General features: G+C 38.9%; 1 protein-coding gene across 4 annotated transcripts in view; it reads right to left on the reverse strand.

Moving 5' to 3' along the window:
• Positions 1–23,192, reverse strand: part of RSU1 (Ras suppressor protein 1) — a 156,775-nt gene that overhangs the window by 71,926 nt on the left and 61,657 nt on the right. For all 4 annotated transcript variants that reach the window (XM_039877478.1, XM_039877477.1, XM_039877476.1 and 1 more), the window contains one exon: positions 4,830–4,962. In XM_039877478.1, coding sequence (XP_039733412.1) covers positions 4,830–4,962 — 133 coding nt within the window. The remainder of the gene's footprint in view (positions 1–4,829; positions 4,963–23,192) is intronic.

Raw genomic sequence — 23,192 nt, forward strand, 5'->3', positions numbered from 1 at the left:
TTTGTATTATGGAGGAAATGTGATAATACACTTATTAACTTAAAAAAGAACCAAAATATTCACATGTAGCATCTATAAAGGAAATATAAATTATTAAGAACACAATATTTAGTCAACTTTTTAAAATAAAAACAATACTTCACAACCTTTAGGAAAAAAACTGATTCTTCATTTTCAAGGCTACTATAAAGAAATATTGTTTTTCTCTGGTTTAATTTGAGCTATTTTCAGATACAGTAAAGATAAAGAAAAGTCTACACTGTTCTGCATACTGACTGTCACCATGTAAAATTTGCTAACTGCTGGAAAGGTCCTGGCAGTTTAACCCTCTCCTCTGTCTTGTGATATTTACAAAACCATCTGCTAGCTCTGTGTGTTCATTTATACTTCACAAGAAAATAACAAGGTTTATACAGTTTTTGTTAGACATAAATTCCTCCTTCAAAGGGCTGTCTTAAAATGAATGAGATCAAAAAATAAAAATCAAAAATCAAAGAGAACCTTAGACCAGAAAAAAAAAATGAATGGGATCACCGATTAAGTTTTAAATGCTCTAGTCTTTTGGTAGACCAGTTATGTCTGTTATTTAAGAACCTTCAGGCCACTGACTCAGCAGCCATTAGGGGATATAGCAGTTGTTTAATAAAGCCCATTTATGTCCATAATAACCTCTGACAGGTTTGTGCACAGTACAGAAAAAAGAAAACCCTTAGTTTTAATTCTACAAGTACAACAAATTGAGAAACAACAACCAGCAAATAAAAATGTCCTTCCTTCCACATCGAACAGGATGACTGATGTTGCCAGATTCCTTCTAGAGAAGAGAAACTGCCAGCATTTTCCTCATTGCCCACCATTCACCAAGCATTGCTTTGTTAAAATGTTTCTATTAACTAACACGAATAACAGTATGACCAATCCTCATTTAAGACCAAAAATGAAAATAAAGCAAAACGAAAGTGGCACCTTTCTCTAGAGAGAAAAGCAAGTCACAAGACAGGAAGAAGACAGAGAAGCATCCACTGAGTCATGCCACCCTGGAAATAAGGTCTTAGGACTGCCATGCTTCACAAATTGCAGGCTTCGTGAGGGTGCCTGTTTTCTAGATGCCTCTTTCAACTGACGCGTTTTCAGCCTAACATTTGTCAAACCTCTTCTTTTGTTAAGAGTTAACCTGTCAGCTTTTAAAATGGCTTGCGATTTCTATGCCCCTTCCTTGATGGAAATGTGAAAAGTGCGAGTTACTCCCTTTCACAAAGAATCTTGTCAAGGATCCTGACTCCAATCTGACTTCTCCTTCTAGGGAAAAAAAAAAAAAATCTGCCTTCTGGAACTTAACAAACGGTGACTCTTCCATCATAATTCTGCTTCACAGAAAGAAGAGGGGTCATCGAGGAGACGAGGACCATCGAACAATGAGCTAAAAAGCGACTATAACTCAACAACGGCCTAAAAACACTCATGTGCTTATAGAGTTTGATCTACAACCACATGACAGAGCAAATTATTTTAACAGAGGGAGTAACTTTTAATGAATGGGCAATGCTATGACACCAGCCAGTCTGTTTGTTCCCTTTGCTGATAGTACGATAAATGAACAAAGAGTAATCTCCACTTGAGAGATGATGAGGAAGACATGATAAATGCCCAAAATGTACTCAAAAGAACCATCTCCTGAAGAACTACATACCTCAACATCCTCCCCGCCACGCCTACCCACACCTCCTCTGCCTTAACTGCAAAAGCTCACATCTTCATGAAGTTAAATCCTCTCAGAGTCTTTTGATTCTTCCTAAACCCTGACTTCACTGTTTTGTTTCAAACGTCCATATCTCCTCTTGGAGCCCATTAAAGCCTGGAAATCAGATAATCCATCTTCTCGGCCTGTCACTGCTCTAGAGTCAGAGGCCTCTGAGGGTGTGCTTAGAACACGAAGGTCACTGTGAAAGTCAACCACAGACGTGAATGAAAATGAAACATGCTGGGAAGTTCTTCACTGTTCTCGCTTAGGTAACAGGTCAATTGGTTAGGGGGAAAAGAAAGGAAGGAGGTTCACTAGTGTTTGCAGCACTGAAACAAAATTAAAGCATGCTATCATGATAGTCTAAAGATCTATATAGAAAAGAAGGATTTTTTTATTGGAGGAGTGAATGTGGTTTATACAAAAAGACAAAAAAATGAAGATTGGAAATTATAGATTTTAGAATAGAGAATAAGGTACTTATTTGTGAAATTTGTATTTTTTTAAACATGAGTATAATGAATACATTATTTTCTTGAATGACTTTCAAAAAGCAGCCAAGTACCTGCTAATTAAGTAATTAAGTAATATTTTTTTCAGCTAGTTGGGATACTAAAAGTCTTCTAATTATGAAGTAGTTGCTTAAGAATATTAAAGAATTAAACTGGGTCCCAGTTACATGAGGATACACTAACATATATCTATTCATATAAAGGAATCTAAATTTTAAAAATAGTGTATATTAGTAATTAAAATAATATATATTAATAGGTGTATATATTCATATAAAAGAGGAACCTAAGTTTTAAAAATTAGTGAAGCAATGACAGTGGCATTTTTGTACAAGTATATATATTTTTTAACACGCCTAAGAGTCTGACTCAGTGTCTGGTTTAGTTAATAGTCCATGTTTTGGGCTGGGATGTTTGATAAAAGAGTGAAGCTCCCTCAAGAAGCTCCTGTCAAGTGTATTCTCCCAGCAGAGGCTCACACGGATTTCTCTAAAAACAGCAACCAGGTGACAGACCGGTCCCCTTGGAAAGGGGACAATGACTCTCCTATGCTTACTTAAGCTTTTTAACATTGGTTTAACTGTATAAAATATAATTTTTCATGAGGAAACTGAACACAAAAAGGTAAGCTAGGAGGCAAAATGCTGAGATTACTCTGATCCCCAAATAAAGGGTGCCAGCAACAGAGACAGGAATATATACATCAACTATGTCACTGATTAAAATGCCATGTCATATCTTCCCTTTCAATAACCTACCAATTAACTCAATCAAAGCAATGAACCTCTCGTTCACCCAGAATACTAACTAACCACATTCAAACAGAAATCGTTCATAGTAGCATATAATGGTGATTAATTGCCTAAAAATGACTCTGAGGTAATATAAAATTCATAAATTCGCAACTTAATCTTGTAAAATGAAATTAAAATTAGAAGCACTTTTATATGTGATATATAGTAATTCTCTGTAAATTATAAATTAATGTATAGTTAAAGAAAAAATGGTTAACCAGAATAATAATCAGAGTATTTCCCCCAGTTCTGGATTAAGAGAAGCTTGGCTGCATATTTTCTGTATGTTAAAATATACACAATATTTTCTAATTCCCTACACATCGAGCTCTAAGTAGCCTCCCATTTACTAACAAAAAGTTAGACCTCTATCTACAACCAGTGATAGCAATGGTTAACAATTTAAGAGGAACAAAAGGAACAACAATCTAAATTTGCAATTGTATTTTCACTAATTAAACCAATTTCCGAGGACAAGCTATATCCGTGTTTAACGAAACTACAGACCAATAATAATTGCGCGTAACTATGTGGCGCATGAAACAATAACGCACATCCTATATTTCTCTCGTTTTACTCTTAAGTCTTAAGATATACTATCATTGTCATGGTGCTACCTCTAAAGATTTAAGCTGCCTGCATAAAAGAGGATGTGCCATCATTTCGGCAATTTTAGTCTATTTAGATCTGTTTTTCACAGCTCATCTCTGTGATTCTGTCGGATGGGAATATGACCATAACACGCCCTAGACGTGTGACCGGGAGCATGAGGTGTGGAGAGGAGGCTGCAGGACCAGAGGCAGTGGTCCCGCCCTGTCAGTCAGCACCGACCCGCTGGCCCAGTGAGGGCCCTATTGAGTGCTGGGCATTTTTCTGATACCAGAAAAAAAGAAACTCTCACCCACCCAAACATGACCTTTGATCATCCTCTACCTTTTCTCTAATAGTTGGGATATTAAATTTTCAATGTTGGTAATGAACACAAAAACAGATTAAATTTAACTATGAATTTTTTCAAGTCTTTTGCATTTGTTTAAAACTAGAGGTGACTAAATTTCAGCATCAGGCAGGGGTCATTGAAGCATGAGATAACTGATCATCTCAATATGGGGGAGGAGACAGAATGAGGGGAAAATAATGACAGAAGAGGTGACGACAGAGCAGACAGGGGTGGCAGAGTTCTTCCCAACCTGTGAACACTGAGGAAGAGAGAGGTAGATGCAGCGAGGTGTTGGGGCTGGCTCCCCAGTCGCCTGGCCTGAGGTGAACGCTTGAGGGATTCTGACTCTGTGCCTTAAGCCAGCTGATTCCTCCTCCTCTTTTTCTGCCTTTCCTTCTTCTCTTGGAGAGATTATTTCACTAGAGTAGAAGCTTTTAAAGAATAGAATGATGTGTTCCTAGTATTCTCTTCTCATTTTATGAACAAACTGCTTAACAATTTTGTTCGTAACAGCGGTTATTCTTTGCATTCAAGGGAGGAAAAAAGTATGTCCTGATCTTAGTGTGTCTGGCTAATTTCCTTAGTGCCATGAATACTCAACTAATACAATACCTTAAAAATTTCTAAACAAAATTGGCATAAATTCCCTTTGACAACGTCAATTAAAATCATCTATAAATAAGAAGACAATTACTACATGTGGTTATTAATAAAACATTTAAAAATGCTATGAGCTAACTGCCACAGATACAATGATGTCATATGATAGTTTTTAAAATGGCATAATTAAAAATACTATAAAACCACAATCTACGACTTTTAGAAAATCATAGTCTACTTACTACTTGTACGTCTCGGAACGGATATACTCAAATACATGGGACACACCAAGCTGGAACTGGTCAGCGATCGGGGTGACCCAGGGGTTGTTCTCTGCTTTGAATACCTGCTTCTGACCAGTCAGATCCAAGTTTCCTGAAAAGACGGAGGCAAAAAAAAATGAAGGTCATTTCATCCAACACAGATCAGGTCTAAGAAGTCCCACCCGGTAACCACAGCACGATCCTAAGTGCCTAAGTATCTTTTGGGTCATTTGATATACATTTTTTTAATTTCTTACCCCAAGTCATTACTTGTACACAAGGAATTAGTGATAGTACACTAATCCAAGAAATGAAGAACAAAAGAAAGAAGGAAAGAGGGAAAGAGGCGGCAGAGAAAAGGAGGTAGGAAAAAAGCAAACCTGGAAGAAATTCTTACAAATGTAGCATACGCTTTATTTTTCTAGGTATTTGATACAAAGACCAAAATGACCCTGTCCAAGAATGAGAGAAGTGATATTAGAACCTCCTGAAATTCTACCCTGACAATATGCATCACTGCCTGTCCAATCTAATCTAGACCCATCCATTCAACATCACTTTATCAGCCAAACAATATAAGTGAAGGAAGAGAAAAACATTGTCCGAATAAAACTACTGCGTTACTCAAGTACCATAAGCACATCTGAGAATCAGCACTAAATGAAGCTCCTTAACATGGCAATGACAGAAACTCACATTTGTCCAGTCCTCGTCAGTTTACAAATTACCTTTTTTTAAAGCATTCCCTTGATTTGATTCTCCAGCAATCCCTAAGATCAGTTATTAACATAATTTTATAGGTAAATAAATGGAAACTTGGGGAAATTAAGTAACATGTCCAAGATCAGAAAATGTCAGTGTGGGATATGAACCTATGACTTCTGGCTCCAAACAGCTTCCTATATCATGCTTGCCTATAAAAGGGTCAGGAACAGAGAAGTTAAGCAGCAGAGATATATATGTGGTTTTACTTGGCACCACACTCACTGAAGGCCTTTTTCTAAAAGTCCCACTGAAAAAGTCCATTTCAAACTCCTGGTCAACAGCCCAAGGCTTTTGGAACATAGACGCCCAGCAATTATTCATCCCAGGACTCAACCAAAGTAACGTCTGTCCTATTCTGAGGTTCTACTGCCAATTTTGTCATAACTGATAACTCAGGATAATGAAAACACATTCTGAGATGCAAGTACACCACAAAGTACATATCCTAGCTGATCTGAGCTGTAGGAATGAAAAGATAAATGAAAATTTTTACTAGGATGATACCATAATTTCTTCTTAAAACAAAAAAATGGATACTTCAAATCCATCTTATTTTTGTTATACGAACTTGCAACTATTCAGAAAAACGGAGAAAGAAAAGACCAATATAAAAGTGATTACAATTTCATAAAACGCTTTTAAAGAAAACAGATATTACCAAATATCAACAGGGAGTAATTCATCATAATCTTTCCAAAGCTATTCAGAATCTGTTGGTGTTAAGTACAAAAATAAGCAGATACATTTCTCTCCAAGATTATCAATATTGTCAATTTCCTCATCTTAGTGGTCAAACACCATTAGTCAGATATTAAATCATTTGAGAAATTAACGGGCTTTATTTTCTTATCCATGAGTCAGAAAGCTGCTTAAGGCAAATGAAAATCCAAGAGTTGCACATATTCTGCTTAGCTGGGTATCTTACCTGGGCGAGACCTTGGCAATGGGCTACCATTTACCGTTTTTGTTTTTATCTTTACTTGGGTTTTTTTTTTTTTGTCTCCCAAGAATGAAACTGATTTGTTTATATTTCTCTATCATTTTTATTTCCTCTTAGGATCTTGTTTCCTACACTCTATGTCCTCTCTTCCATATCATTCATTCTCTTACAACTTTTTTTTTTCATATCTACTTTTCCTAAAAATTAATATAACAGAAACTTTTAGAAAAGTCTTCTGTTTAAAAACAAGGCTATTTCTGAAGTGTTCTGTTTCAAATGCAGTGGATATGTTGTCTACTCTTCTCGGGGAGCATGGTCATTGAGGGAAGGGTCAATGTACCAGGTGACAGTAACCAGTTGTGGTACTTCACTGATAAGTTGGGGGTAGAGGTGCTAGAGACGAGCATATCTCTCTTAAAACACTCACCTAATAAACAATCTTACATAGTATCATCTTCCTGCCTGTAAATCCTGCACACTGACATCAGCATGGAACCAAATGTGAAAAAAATAACTAAGATCTTTGGAAAAATATGTGTAATGCAAAGTGAATGAGAAAAAAAAAAGCCATGAAAAGCACAAATTGCGTAGGAAAATGAACCAATTCTTAAGCAAAGAGGATCTCCCTGTTAGTGGCTACTATTCCCTAAATATCTTTACTCTCCACCCACCAAAACTGGTCATCCTGAAGAGGACTACAGTCTAAATTTCTAATGGATAGAGTTTTATCTGTCGTACACGCGCCTGCAACTTCCCGTCATTCACACCATGAATGAACTCAACTGAATTGCTTTCTTCTTAGCACCTGGTTCAGATGAGGACCACGAGAATATGACTTTTTTTCCTCTGGGAAAAAGAAGGAAGAGGAGGGATGGCAGAGCATTTCTCAACATGCTGCATATTCAGGACCCTGGGTCAGTTAGGACCAGGAAAAGGCTCCAGGAAGGACCCCGCCGGCAAGTCTCAGTCTAAATATGCCCAGGGGTGACTTCCATGGACAGTGAGAGAAAGGAGACTGTCTTCTTTCCCAAGCTGTATCACAGCTCCCTTCTACCCAGGTCCGAGGCCTACCCCACTAACCCAAAAGTACAGGTATGTTATGAGTAATGCAGATTTTCATGGGCTCCCCTTGAACTTAAAGTACAGGTGCATTCTACTACTAACTACCTACATATCCACTTTGTAACTTATTAACAGCCTCTTTCTAAGCCTGCAGCCTTCTGAGTAATAATCCTCCGAAAGGGATGTACTATATTCTGTGCTCCTTGATTGCAACACACGGAAGACAGACCCAGGGGAATAATGCCGAGAAAGGTCAGCCATGTTCTCTGGGCCCTTTTGTCTGATGCCTCTAACCCCCTGAGATCTGTCAATCCCCAGCAATGTCTCTATTAAAGTGCTGTCAATGGAGACAGAAGAGGCGTAGGGGGCTGCTAATGACGTCTGCTCACCGGAGCACACAGGGAGCGCGGGATGCCAGCTGGACACACCCCGTCTTTGGGGAAAAGGAGTCCGCTCAACAGAAAGGCCCATGGGCTCTTCAGGAGCGTTTTCATTTACATCTCTTCAGACTCATGTGTACATTCCAGTTGTTTATTTTCATCTCAAATAATGCTACTCAATCACATTCACGGGGGCTTCACAGAGCTACCAGAACTAGGGAGCTTAATGGAAAAGAATGAATCAAGTTCACTGCGAGGGAAAAAAAAAACCCAAACAATAGCTTTGTCGTTGACACTGTGTTTTCTTTTTAACAAAGAACCATGAAAACCATGTTTAATGTCCATAGCAAACCTTAAAGCAGGCGACTATTACAGATGACAGAGATGGAAACCCCGCGAGCCAACCCGGCACTGCCTCTTCAGAGTTATCGCCGGGCTTGGCGTAATAGGATGTGCTTATTTTGTTTTTCAACTTAATGTCACTGGTGGAGAACACAATACCTGCCTCTGCACAGCCCTAATCCTCTCGGCCGGCTATTTGTCTCTGCCTTTCTTCCCTCGCTCAGCGCCAGCCTGGAATGCAGCCACTGCAGAAGAGGGTTAATATCATTACAGTAAAGCTAAGCCGTTAACACCGTGTGAAAAGATGACACCCGCCTCATCCTGGCCTAGCAACAAGTTAGGCTTGCCTCAGCGAAGCTCATCTGTCAGCTGTCTGGGGGAGGGTCCCCTTTGCCGTAATAGCATGCAGGAAGCGGCTCACCCCGCCGTCAGTCAGTCAGGCTGCAAGCGCCCTCAGCGCCGCACGCCTCAGTGCATCTAGTTAGTGGCCCTCGCCCAGCTCCGTTATCGGCAGCCTGCGCGGCACGCTGCTGCTGTTCTAACAAGGATCAGGCCGCAGGATTAAGCACTGTGACAAAGAGGATCTAATAAGCTAGAAAGTGGTGCATCTACAGACACGCTGGCTGGCTCCCAGAGAGTCCCTCCGCTCACTCTTCGGTGGGATGGCCCAGGCCACAGGGGAAGCCAGCCAGCGTCGTAATTAGCAATGACCCTCTGACAGATGCTGCTATGAAGATCGTATATCACTCAGAGGCTTAGTCTGCAATTGCAAATTGGATTTTCCAATTTATTACCTGCAAAAGGACCACATGCTTCTTTCCAAAGCCGCTAGTACAGTAAGCTTTGCCAAGACTGTAATTGTGTAAACATTAAATCATGCAAAACAACCATTCTCCTTGCTAGTTATAAAATGTGACTGAATGCAATAGACGACTGCAGCCCCATTAACAAGCATGCTCGTTTTCACTTATGAAATTGGTCGTTTTCATGATCACACGGTTACAAATTCTTTCTGAGATTCGAAATCCTGAAACACGTCGCAAGTAACATTAGTTATCTCATATAGCTTACTGAGGGGATCTGGGCAAATTTTTACATCATCCAAGGATTCCCTCCCTTCTTAATTCCAAAATACCATAGAGTGCTTTTTAAATGAATGCACTGTAAAACCAGGCTCTCTCACTAATAAAAACCTAAAGCTTTGGTCTAACAAGTTAAACTAGCAAAACCTGGCTGACTGGGTAGTCTATCATTTGTTTATTAGATTTTCCCAAAGCTAGGTAACTATTTACTCTTGAAGGGGTCTAGATGGGATATTAAGACAGCTGAAAGATCACCTCTGCTCTGCAGTGAATCTACACAGAGAAGCTAACCACAGAAGACTCAAGAACATAATAAAAGGTCCATTTAAGGCTTCTCCAAATATACAGGTATTCTACACATGAGTTTCTATAATTCTTATTACTATGCAATAGGCTACTAATTATAGAAGTACGTGATTAGGGACAACAGCTGAAGATAAAAGGTTCCCATTTTTCTATTTCCTTAGCAACATACTTTACTGCATAGAAAATGACCATAAGGCTTACAAAATGATGCTTAGATTGCAATAGTAAATGTTTGCAATAAAAAAACACTAGAAGCAACCAGAATATTCAACAACAGGGGAGAAGCTGAATAATATATGGTTCAGCCTCACAATAAAATGCTATTCAGTAATTAAAATGAATGGATTACTTATCTATACTAACTTAGAAAGAGGTCTACACTTTAACTTAAAAAAAAAAAAAACCATAAGGGCATACTAAGTTTGCTATGATTTAATTTTTGAAAAAAAGTACCAAAGAAATCCATATGTGTATGAAGAAATGTGTATGTGAGAAAGAGAAAGATACATATCAAATCATAAATGCTGGTTTCCTCAAAGAGCGAAGATTAAGGTGAGGCTGCATTTGAACCAAAAGAACAAAGGGTGAACTATTTTATTTTAAAGAATTCCACATAATTACAAGTATAGGTTTTTATAATTAAAAAAAAAAAAACAAAGTACATTGAAAGGAAATCATCAAAAACAAATTCAAAATACACGACGTGTACTAATTAGTACAAAGGAGCGCATCTTATTTAAATCAGCATCATCCTACTGCAGTGAACACCAAGCTTTCCAGACGACGGTCTACAAAGCCCTAACTGGGCTGAGAATCTAGGTCTGGGCTGTTTCTGTCTGTGCATCATCGGTGCAATCACAGTGAGCTGGGATGTCTCATGACAGCTCTCAAATTTATTCTGGGGGGAATTCGAGGCCACACTTCATTCTGGCAACTGTCTGCTTAGCCTTTCTGGCATCGCATTCTTAAAACAGGCATTTTGTTCATTTAATACATACAATGCATTGCTGCCTTATGAAACACACTTAAACTGTTATTTCTGATTTAGGCAGGAGAAGAACACAAGTTCAAAAAGATTTAAAAAAAAACACCCTGCCAAATGACTCCAACAAAAGCGGCATCTTACTTATGTGTATGCCGGTGTGAAATGGTCCAGAAACCCTTTCACTAACGAAAAAAATAAAATAGCATTTTACATAGTTTCCCCCTGATGCTCTTCTTGACCATTTGGTAGCTGTGTTCTGGGGTCACATGGAATAGAAGGGGCTCACAGCCACTTGTACATATGATCACCCAGCAACAGAGCAGCTGGCACCCCCAACACATGGCAACATTGCTTTATCTTGCAAGTCTCCCTTATGAATATTAAACAATTCCTGTCTTAAACATGATATTTATGTAGAATTTCCAAATCACCCTTCTAAATGTGGGGTGGGAGGTCATTTTATTTTTGCTTGCCAGATTTCCTTTGATTCAATGTAATGCTATCAAGTGTAGAAAATCCCCAGTGGATCTGGCCCGAAGACCTGGTTCCTGATCCCAAGAACTGTTCATCTACTCTGTGACAAGGATTTGGGTAAATCCATGTGCTTTTCTGAGCTTCAGCTTCCTCATCTGCTAAAGTTGGGATGACAATACTAACTGATAAGATTGTGGACAGAAGCCAAAAGGCATATACAATGGTTCTATACGCAGGAAATCATTATTTAAATATAAAATACTCCTTATTCGTGATTATTTGAAGTGAAAAATACAAAGGAGAGAAAATATATATTTGAAAACAAGTTGCCTAAAACGGGGGTTCGCTCAAGGAACCTCCTGAATCTAAATGAACAGTACGTGAATACCTGCACGGTGGCAGTCTTCCGTGGAAAGGGCCCCTGTCCAGAAGCTTCTCAGAGATCTGTGATCAGAAGTAGGGCCAAGGTGAAATTTAGGCACACTGATTTCATTTCCTAAAGACTGAAAGATTTCTCAGCAGCAGCAGTCTGCAGCACCCCCTGGCGTTGGTCCCCGGAGAGCACGTCCTCACCCTGACATTCACTCCATTCAAGTTCCCCAGTTCATGGGGGCTGAGCTCAGCACAGCCTCTGATCACCTGGGACGCTGGGAATGTCAGCACCAAGTGAGCCCCTGTTACCGTGGAGACCCCAGGGGGACCTCACTGATGAATGCAACACAAATGAAAATAAATATACTTTCAAAGGATAAGTTTCAGGAATCACTTTTTATAGGATCAATGAAAGTATCACAAAGCAACCTTTGCCATAGCTGTTTAAGTTCAACATATACAGGCAGACCTTGTTTTAGTGCGCGTTTATTGCACTGCACAGATGTTGCATTTTTTAACAAACTGAAGGCAAGACACTCCATCATCAAAAATATTATGACTCATTTTATCATGATACTCACTTTACTGTGGTGGTCTGGAACCAACACTGCAAAATCGCCGTGGTTTCCCTGTATAAGATGGCTGGCTGCCTTAATGATAAAACTAATTTAGCATTTCTTTAACATTCTAACCCAGATCTCTTCAATAAGCCCTGCCCTAGCAAGATTTGATATTAACAATGTTACCTGACTTGTGATACTACAGGCAGAACAATTTGCTAGTCTCTCCCTAAAAGGGTTTCTAGAACAATTTGCTAGTCTCTCCCTAAAAGGGTTTCGGTTAATCCTAAAGCCCAAGGCACACGAGCTTGGGCTTTAGGATCTACACTGCCCAGTTATTTCTGTTCCATGACACACTGTTAAAAGGGCTGCAACACCCTTTCAACAAAACCTGTAGCGTCTCTGTGAGGCGAGGGGCAGGCAGTACTGGAAGAGTCAATAATCTACAGAAATGAACAACCTTAACATCTATAATTGAGACAAGATCAGAGGTAGCATCTACCAGTCACATCTGCGAGTACAAAAGCCAGGCCAGTAGGAAAACTAGAAAAGGTGAGGTCACTTCCTATTCATTTACAATTCAGAACAACCTCCCATCAAACTGTTACATATTCAAAAGGGCTGTAACTCCTGGGGTGGGCTACGGTTCAAGGAATGGACTCTTTGTCTACACTGCTGGTCCAAGTACAAATTGGTACTTTTCTGAAAGGTAATTTGGCAATGTATATTAAGAGCTATAAAAATGTTCACACCATTTGACCTTCTACTCCCACCCGAATAATAAATTTACACTAAAGAAATAATCAGAGATATTCACAATGACTCGTGAATACAAATTTTCAGTTCAGCGTTGCTTACGTTCCTCTTAAACATCTGGAAACAACTGAAATGTGTAAGCGGCTGGTGAATAAATTACGAGACACAGGATGGTACATTATGCAGCTATTTGATTAAAAGTGTTTTCAAGTAAAATTTAATGACATGGGGTAATAGTCATGACATAATACTGAGTTGAACAGTAGGCTATAAGACTCATAGAGTATGATCATATTTTTTTAATAAGTAAATACACGTACAAATAGGGAAAAGACTAAAAGGAAATATGTTCATAATATTAACTGGTAATTTCTGGATGGTAGGAACATAAAAATTACTCTTTTCTGTGTTACCCAGATTTTCTAAAGCAATGGTTCTTTTGCGTGTGCATCAAAACTTCCTGAACACCTTGTTAAAACCTCCAGAGCGATTTAGCAGGACCTGGGTAAGGCCGAAGAGTTTATGTTTCTAACAAGTTCTTAGGGGATGATGAAGTTCTTGGTTCAGGGAACACACTTGGCAAAGTCACTGTTTATTCGTAACAATAATCTTGGTAATCATCCTGCAACATATATGCATATCAAATCATCTCACTGTGCACTTTAAATACATACAATTATATTTGTCAATGATGCCTCAATGAAGTCGAAAATATTTGAAAAATCAAGTTTTTAATTTTCTAAATAAAGCAGCAAAAAAGTTAAATCTATTTAGAGTACTGAAAAACAAATCTGAATTTTTAGATACTATTACCAGTTCTATTAAAGGTATCAAAAAATGAGCTCACAAACGAATAAATGCTTACTATTATCATCTTCATAATTATAATTGCTGTTTTTTGTTAAGCGTGTACTATATACTAGATTTCCTTCAGGAGCTCTGCATACATTATTCCAAGAAGCCACAACCACCTTGCATTAGAAGTAGTATTATTATTTCATTTTAAAAAAAGAAGAAACGACTAACAATCAGAGAGCTTAAAGCTCACACCCAAGGTCACAGAAATGGTACATGGCAGAGCTGAGATGCAAAGGCCAATTTATTTATCTGGCTCATTCGAAGCCCTTGGTCCTCCTAGTATATGACACATGTTTTCCTTCTAGTGCAAAAAGGTACTGCGATAGTGTTGAAACAGTCAATAAAGTACACCTCCCCCTCCCTAACACAGCTCAGAATTCTAGCATCAGAACCATTTTCTAAAGGCTGGAAAGCCTTGTTGCCTCCAGGAATTTTCTTTCTAAATTAAAATACCCTGGCAGAGAGAAGCTAGCTAAGGTGACAGCACTTTCATTAACATGACAGAATGAATATTTTTAACAGGCTGCGTTAAAATAGACATGCACTTCCTTATTCAGGAGTCAAAATACCACCAAGTCAAGGCATTTTTTTTTTTTGTTTAAATTAAAACTAATTAAAATATACAAATTACCTTTTATATAGTTCTTAAAAAGGACAGACTCTCATGTAATTGTGTGTTGAACAAATTGTTATTTTTTAAAAGAATAAAATTTCATTAAGTCAGAATTGTTTCAGAAAATCACTACATGACTATGGAAATTGAAATTACCTGGGGGGAAATTTTAATCACAGAAAAAAGCAGCCTAGGTTTGAGTCTAGGTAGAGCATCAGAGACATTACGTGCCCGGGCCAGTGTGTGAACGTTGGGGAAGGGGATGGTATATATTTTAATCTGTATTTTTAAAAAAGAAACTTTTAAACTATTGCAGAGAAACAGCTATTACTCATGTTTCACAATGTCCATGGCCGATTATAAGCACTTTTGAGAGGTCTCACGTGTTTCTGATATTTAAAAATGCTGATTTTTGGAGAAGTTGGGAGTGGGAGGCAATAGGATCATGCCCCCGTCACTCCCATCTCCTGTCACCTTCTCCCACAGGATGTCACCGCCACAGGAAGACACAGGTTGGACATGGCCAAGCAGGTCTGAGACTGCTTTCTTCTCACCCAAATCTATAGTTGTACTTTGGAATTCCATGTGCACAAACACAGGTATCTCTCACTTTTCAAAGTTCACTTTACACCACTTCACTTACACAGAAGACCTCCATTAGTACCTGGTTTCGCTAACTGAAAAATCTGAAGCGAATTTTCGCTGCTCCGGAAAAGGCGAAAAGTGAAAATAGTGTTCAGTGTTTGATTTGCATGAGCCTTTCAGAGGCAGCACACACCACACTCAGCATTCAGCCATCGGAGCTTTGAACTTGAGAGCATCCATGCTTTATCTCCACGGATTTTGTGCATTTCTCAGCAAGATGGGTCCCAAGGTATCAGAGGAGCCCAACTGAGCGCATAAGAGCGTTACGCTTACTATAAAACTGAAGTAATTAAGCGTATTTGGTAAGATTTGGTACATTATTTTAGGGGTCTGGGAACACTCAAAATTTCTTCTATGTAAATTAACTGCCATCAATGCTTCTTCTTTGCTCTATGCCATGTCAGTTTACTAAAGTTTCACTGGAACACTCTGTTTTCGGATAGCGGGAAAAACCTGTACACTGACATTACTTAGAGAAAGACTCTAACCGTGATCTGGAAACACGCACAACTTGAGAGTTCACTGAGGGAAGTCCGGACGCATGTGAATTTAGTGGCGATGGAGTCTTAAACACATCCAAATTTTTATCGATTTTTAATTTCCAAATTATCTAAAAAAAGGAAATGACTTCTTAGATTACTTCACGGGAGATAAAACATCAGAAAAATACAGACTGATCCAATCAATGTGACTATGAGTATAAACTTAATCATCATTATCTTAATAACCATCTCCAATGGCAACAACTTACTTTTTTAATGCTTAACATCCTAAAAAAAAAAAAAAGCATGCCGGTTTTTCAGCCCGTAGGAATAATACTGAAGTTTAAATGTTATTGTAATACACTATGAGGCACTTGCTCATATGGAAGTATGAAACAAAATTAATTTTATTTTTTATTTATATATAAATACCCTTGAATCCAATTTTATTAAAGGTTAAGTAAGGGATCAACCTACTACACAGAACCTAAACTTAAGTTATATGTAAAAATGGCTTGTTTCGGCTTTGCTTCTCACTCTAGAGCTTATATTTTTATTACTTTGGTGCCGTGTGTTACACTCTGCAGAGGCTGTAGATGATAAGAGAGCAGATATTATGTCATATAAAATACGTATTAAGATAATTAAGAATCGTGAGTGACACAAATGCTAAGTCTTCATGAAAGACAGCAACAATTGTAACTTAATTTCCAGTGAATTCAAAATTATTCACGTTAAAAAAAAAAAGCAAATGTTTTCAGGTTATATATTACCAATCTATTTTAATACATTTTGATGAAACTATTGTCACTTATTTTCAAGTTTAACAATAAAAGCTCAGAAGAGACAACGGGAAGAAAACACAACCTTCCGAAAGCAGTATTTCCATGTATGTGAAGGCGCATACACGTGCACACCCATGCACACGAACCCTTCTCCAGGAATCAAGAAGCGAAACAAAAGCAAAAACTACATACGACACCAGAAAGAACGAAGCAGAGGAAAAAGTAGAAAAAAATGATGTTTCTACTTTTATAGAAAACTGTATACTTTTTTTCAGTATCAGTGATAAAAAGCAAATTAGTATCCCAAACTAATATAAACAAAAGTACTTATTGTCTAATGCTAATCCAGAATTAAGCACAGGCTACAGACAAACTATTAGTGCACTTATTAACAATTATTAACAATATAGCTTAAGAAAAATCAAAGCAAAATAACTCTATAACTCAAGGGAAAAAAGACTACCCCATTTCATGAGGATCTACTTACACAATTTACCGGTCCTAACACATGAAAAAGCATTAACTATAAATAACAGAGAAAACGGAGATTTATCACAATTTGGGATTTGGGTGAAGATGGTTACATCATGAACTTGCTTCCAGTATTTTTGGAAAGCCAACTGTCTTGGGTTAAAAATATGAAGTACTGTCACAGTTAAACAATAAAAGGAAAGTACTATGATACTCTACTCAAGGGAAAAACAACAACAAATACAAAATCATTTTCAATGTGTGAAGGTGTTTTGGAGGCTCAATTTATTTACAAAACAATAGAGCTCCAATTCACCAAGCCCTGGCTTGGCTCCAGGCATTGGCGCTTCTGAACAACTCCCCCCTTCCGTACCCGTTTTGCAGTGTCGTTGGTCTGAAATTCCAGCTTGCTACTTTCAGTTCCCAAAAGTCAAACTACTCCATACTTCCTAACATTATCATCATAAAAACTGTTAATCAGAATTCACATATTTTCAATGGCAAGTGTTTTAAATACAAAATTAAAAGCTTATGTAGTAAATACTTTTTGTGTGATATCTTATACATTATTCACACATGTCATTTTATCTAATCTTCATGACGAGACCTAATGAGATGTTCAAAAAGAAAAAACGGGGGGTAGTAATTTGACATCAACAAATAAGAACGAATGGGTGTTCTCTGGTTTAATCCCCCTAGCCAATAATACAAATTTAAAATAATAAATGGTGAAGTCTAGGACAAACAAACTAGGCTCTACACAGTGGTCAGAATCATGGCTTCAATGTTTAAATAATTATACTTTAAAAACGATGTCACGTAAAATCATGCACAAGACGTCCAGACTCACTTTCCATCGGACAATGTGACTTACTGGTGACGACTCTAATTCACCATGGCCTTTCCTGCTTCTGAACCTACCCAAATGCCCTCTCCCCTGCAATTTCTGACAAAAGGTAACTTCGTTCAATGCCCCCTCTTCAGAGAAGCCTGCCTGGACTTCCTCCCCTGACAGTTGTTCTCTATGATCTTCGTCTATCTCAGCACTTATTTCTTTGCTTCGGAGGACTGACTACATTTCAGAATTATTTTGTTGGCTTTTTTCTTTGCTCTAACTTCACTGTAGGCTCCATGGACACAGAGCCATGACGGTCTTGCCTTGCGTGGCGCCTGACACCAGTCCAAACGCCCCTTCTCCGGCCCTCTCCAAGCTCCTCTCGCAGCACTGCCCGCTGCGTCTGTCCTCCCATCACATAACCGAACTGGAATTACAACCGAACTGTTTCCACTCAGCTCCCTGAATGACATGGGGTTACGTCTCACTCGCTCTTCCTTCCCTGGTGTCCTGCACGTGACAGGGATGTACTTCTCAAATGCGATGAGATCCGATCCCTCTAAAGGTGTCTTTCACGTGATCTAACGGGAAAGGGTTTTGTTTATCTACACTCGCCCAGCCTCCCACCAGAGGTTCTGATACGCCCCCTCTGCCACCCCGACTCGACAGTAATGACAGGTTAGCAACGTGAGTGAGCTGAGCACGGAAGGGCACGGAAAAGAGGCCGAGAGCCCTGCGGCAAGCACTAAAGGTGTGTGGAACTGGGAGCCGGTGAGCGCTCGTTTATAATGAGTGTGATTCAGCTTCACCCAAACATAAAAAGGGAACAAAACTGTTTGGTTTAAGTGATAATCTAATAATTCAAAAATGGGGAAAATTCCTGTTTTTGCATTTATGTACCAGAGACCAGCCTAGGTGATCTATGTATATAATCTTGGGGCTCAAAGGAACCTGCGAACTGGGGGAAGAGGAGGGGTGTACCCCACAGTTAAGGAAAAAGAGGTTCAGAGAAGATTCCATTACTTCCCGAAGGCCACAGAACCAGTACATGGCAGTGACATTCACACTACGGCCTGGCCCTCCCCACAGGCCGCAGTCTGCTCATTCTTCCTTCTCTCAACTCTGGCCTGTTTTCCCTCCTTTCCCCTGTCTCTTCCCGTCTGAATAAAAAGACAGTAACAACGGCAAGCATACTGTGATGTGTGCTGGGGTCAGGACTCCTAGCTGATCGTGCCTGAAGTGGTACGTAGCCATGTTATAATATAAAACACAGGGCGTAACATCCTGGACTGCAAATAAACGTATTTCAGAAACATATCTACAAATATACATATCAAATAGAAATGCAGAGAATCACTAAATCACTACAGATAATAGCCAAGTTACAAAGATGATTTTTGACTATTTTACAATACAAAACAATGCACACATATAATACCAACAAGAATGAAAGAAATTCTATTACTTTTATAGTTAACTCAAGTTAAGCAGAAAGTCCTCTTCAATTCTTGCTAAACATTTTCTCAGGTAGCAAAGTTTCTCATATTGCGTCTACTACACAGAAAATAAAGTACTCTAAGGGCTGCAATTCTCTCCTGTATGTAAATGTGCACACCCATGTATGTGTGCAAGCATATGCACACACACACTCCCAGATATCACTACTGTGTTTAGAAGGCATTTTATGTGTCACCATACTCATTTGCCAGGGCTGCCATAATAAAATATCACAGACTAGGTGGCTTAAACACCAGAAATTTATTTTTCTCACAGTTCTGGAGGCAGGAAGTCCAAACTCAAGGTGTCAGCAGATCTGGTTTCTCCTGAGGCCTCTCTCCTTGGCTTGGCAGATGGCTGCCTTGTCCCTGTGTCTTCATCACATGCTGTCCTCTGTGGGAGTGCAGCCCTGGTGTCTCTTGGTATGTCCAAATTTGCTCTTCTTATAAGGACACAGGTTGAATTGAATTAGGGCCCACGCTAAAGGCCTCGTTTTAACTTAATCACTTCTTTAAACACAGTCACATTCTAAGGAGCTGGGGGTTAAATTTCAATATATCAATTAAGGGAGGACCCAACTCAGCCCATAAAGCCCCTCTCTTTATTTCCTTAACAGCTGGGTGGCTGGAGGAGCAGAAAGTCTGCCCTGCATATCCAGTTCTGATGAATCAAGGTACCGAGCCATGCACCAACATTTGTTTAGCAGTTTGCACCACACAAAGAACTGGGTGCACACGTCCAGCAGTTCACGTGGACACACAGGAGAGATAAGGACAAACAACAGGCACGCGGTGTGTGGCTCCGAGCTCCTTCTCAATGACACGTGAATGGTTTACAAAATGTGCTTTATAAGTCAGGCCAAATCTGAGACTCACTCTTAATGTCAACATCTTCAGATGCTTGGGTGGGAAATGGGTGGAAAACAGCTAGTGTAGCAATAATTGAAATGGAAAAACAACGCTCTTGTTTTCCCTAACCATTTCTACACATTTTCATTCAAATCCCAGGAGCAACATCTACTAAGTTAAGACTCTGCACAAGTCATGGATCTGCGCTGTGTGTCAGCTGCCTCGTTTGCAAGGTGAGGGCTGTTTACCCCACAGCGCTAAGAGATAGAAATGTTTAATAAATGTTAAGGCTTTCAGAACAGTGCCCGGCACACGGCAAGAACAACAGACACACGTTCTGTTACAGGCATGGCGACTGCTACCACTTCTCTCCTATTGTACCAAAAAAGATAAAAGATGAGAACTTTTGACCTAAAAAATGGATTTGAAAAAGTATAAGGACGGATACTCGGGCTTTTCTTTGGCAAACACATGCATGGTGGTGTCACCAACTTCAACACAGGATTCAGGAAGACACAATTTCAGGCATGATCAGTGTCATGTCCCTATGAGCCCTCGAAGTGGAAAGAGCCACCAAGCGAGTGAGGAACAAAGTCTGGAATATCCGTCCAGAGGACTAGTTAGGTTGAAGATGAGGAGTCAAGAACTCACTCGTAAAACAATGCACAATTAAAGTTAAGCATCTTCGAGAAACGGGTCCATGAAACATTTACAGAAGAGCGAAACAGATAATACTCTGGACAATCGAGATTAGAGAAAATCAAGCTTTCCAAAGAGCCCACTATTTGGATATAACTCAAACTACTACATATCTATGTGTAATATAAAAATATATATATATATAATTTATTATATTAATTGAAATAATTTGAGTGGGAGAGTAAAGGGCATGGCAATCTGACATTATTCTTATTGGCGTTTTCAACTATGGGTACTGTTTCAGTAGATCAGAGAGAGAGGAATACAATCAGATATAAAGATTCAATTTCTCTTTAATTATACGATATCCAGTATTTTTTTCCTTTAAATAAAATATTTCCTCAAAAATGTTGCTATCACTTTAAATCTTTACACTGTGTATATTCTTTAAAGAAGTCCTGCTTCTTTGTAAAAGTTACGGCTCCATCTTCAGGGGGCTGGCTATGTTGGCACCAAATTACACACAACAGAACAAAAAAAAATCACCTCAATACAGTCCAAGGAAACAAAGGAGCAGGAGCTCCGATGGCAGTTTTCAGATGCTTTTTGATGATAAATGATAATATTAAGCTCCCCACTCAAAGGCAGCATACAATAATTCTCCATTCCCTGATATTAAAAACCTATAAAGGAACATAAAGCTAGACTCAGACTATAATTTACCCCCTCTGGTTAAAGCAGTCTTCTGAGATCGCCAGCCTCAAAGAAGATTGGGAAGCTTTAGACAGGATGGCAGGTGGCAGGACTAAAGCAAGACAGGAGAGAGATGGGCCTGTAGAGAAGTGGGCACAGAGGGGCAGGCACAGTGCAGGGTGGGCGGGGTGTAGGGCTTAGGCCGAGATGGCACCAAAAGGGACCTGAATGCTGACCCACTATTCTTCCATAGTGATCAACCTGTACGACTGGCCTTAGATTTTAAAAGTAGCTATTCCTAAAGTAACTTATGAGACATACAGTTAAATAGGATGGAATAAAAGCTTTTATCTATATTCCTTCTTCCTTAAAATTCACTGGGAGAAGGCAGAGAATGATTTCTTGAATGAAATAAGTAAAAAGTTACCATTTTATATAAACTATGATGAACAATAACTGAATTTGGAGAAATTTTGACCAAAAATAAGAACACTAGTAGTTGGCATATATCCAAACAAGATATAGCTTTTTAAGAGTCCTAAAAGCCTCATCCTCAGCAGGAAACGCAAATCAAAACCACAATGAGATATCACCTCATACCTGTTAGAATGGCTATCACCAAAAGACAAGAAGTAAGTGCTGGTGAGGCTGTTGAGAAATGGGGACCGATGTGCACTGTTAGTTGGAATGTAGACTGGTACAGGCACCATGGAAAACAGTATGGAGGTTCCTCTAAAATTAAAAATAGAACTACCACATGATCCAGCAATTCTACTTCTGGGTATTTCTCCAAAGAGAATAAAAACATGAATTCAAAAAGATATCTGCAACCCCAGGTTCACTAAAGCATTGTTCACAATAGCCAAGATATGGAAACAATCTAACTGTCCACTGACGGATGAATGGATTTAAAAAAAAAAATGTCGTAAATATATACAACGGAATATTATTCGACCATTAAAAAGAAGTAAATCTTGCCATTTGTGACAACATGAATAAACCTTAAGGGCATTGTGCTAAATGAAATAAGTCAAAAAGCAAAAGACAAATACCTTATGATTTCGCTTACATATGAATGTTAAAAAACAAACAAACAAACAAGAAAACAAGCTCATAGAACAGATTGGTGAGTGCCAGAGGCAGGGTCAAGGGGTGGGTAAAATGAGTGAAGGGGGTCTAAAGGTACAAACTTTCAATTATAAAATAAATGAGTCCTGGGGATGTATGTACAGCATGGTGACTATAGTTAACACCAGTACACTTGAAAGTTGCTAAGAGAGTAGATCTTAAAAGTCCTCATCACAGGAAAAAAACTTTTTCTAACTATGTGCGGTAATGGATATTAGCTAGACTTATTATGATGATCATTTCACAATATATACAAATGTTGATTCGTTATGTTGTACACCTGACACTAATATGTTACATGTCAATCAAACCTCAATAAAAAGCAAAACCCCATCAAATGAGCCTTTGCTGAAGCACTAATATCTAAGGGTGAAGGCTTCTTAGAAGAAAAGGAAGAGCACAGAATATCCCCCGAGAAACCTTGTTCCACAGCAAACAACAGAAGAGAAGCTGCAGGGTGAGCTATAATCAGCTTCTGTACCATCTGAGAGGGGACATTCAGGAATGAGGAACAGGATGCCATCCTGCCACATCAGCATCCCACCACTGGCCCCAAGTGGGGAAGTTGTGAAAAGGGAGAGGGATGTTGCTCAACTCAAATTCATAGCTAAAATGAGAAATGGGGTTGATATATAGATAATTCATATCATGGGAGCAATGAAAATGAATGAAATATACAGCTATGTGCAACAACACAGATAAATCTCAAAACATAACGTAAAAGTGAAAGAAGCCAGAATACATAGTGAATGGTTCTATTTATATATAAAACTCAAAAAAGAGCTGAACTAAACAATAGTATTAGAAGTTAAGAGAATGGTTTC

This window comes from Pteropus medius, unplaced genomic scaffold (assembly GCF_902729225.1).
Source record: "Pteropus medius unplaced genomic scaffold, Ma_sr-lr_union100, whole genome shotgun sequence".
In the NCBI taxonomy this organism is placed as follows: Eukaryota; Metazoa; Chordata; class Mammalia; order Chiroptera; family Pteropodidae; genus Pteropus; species Pteropus medius.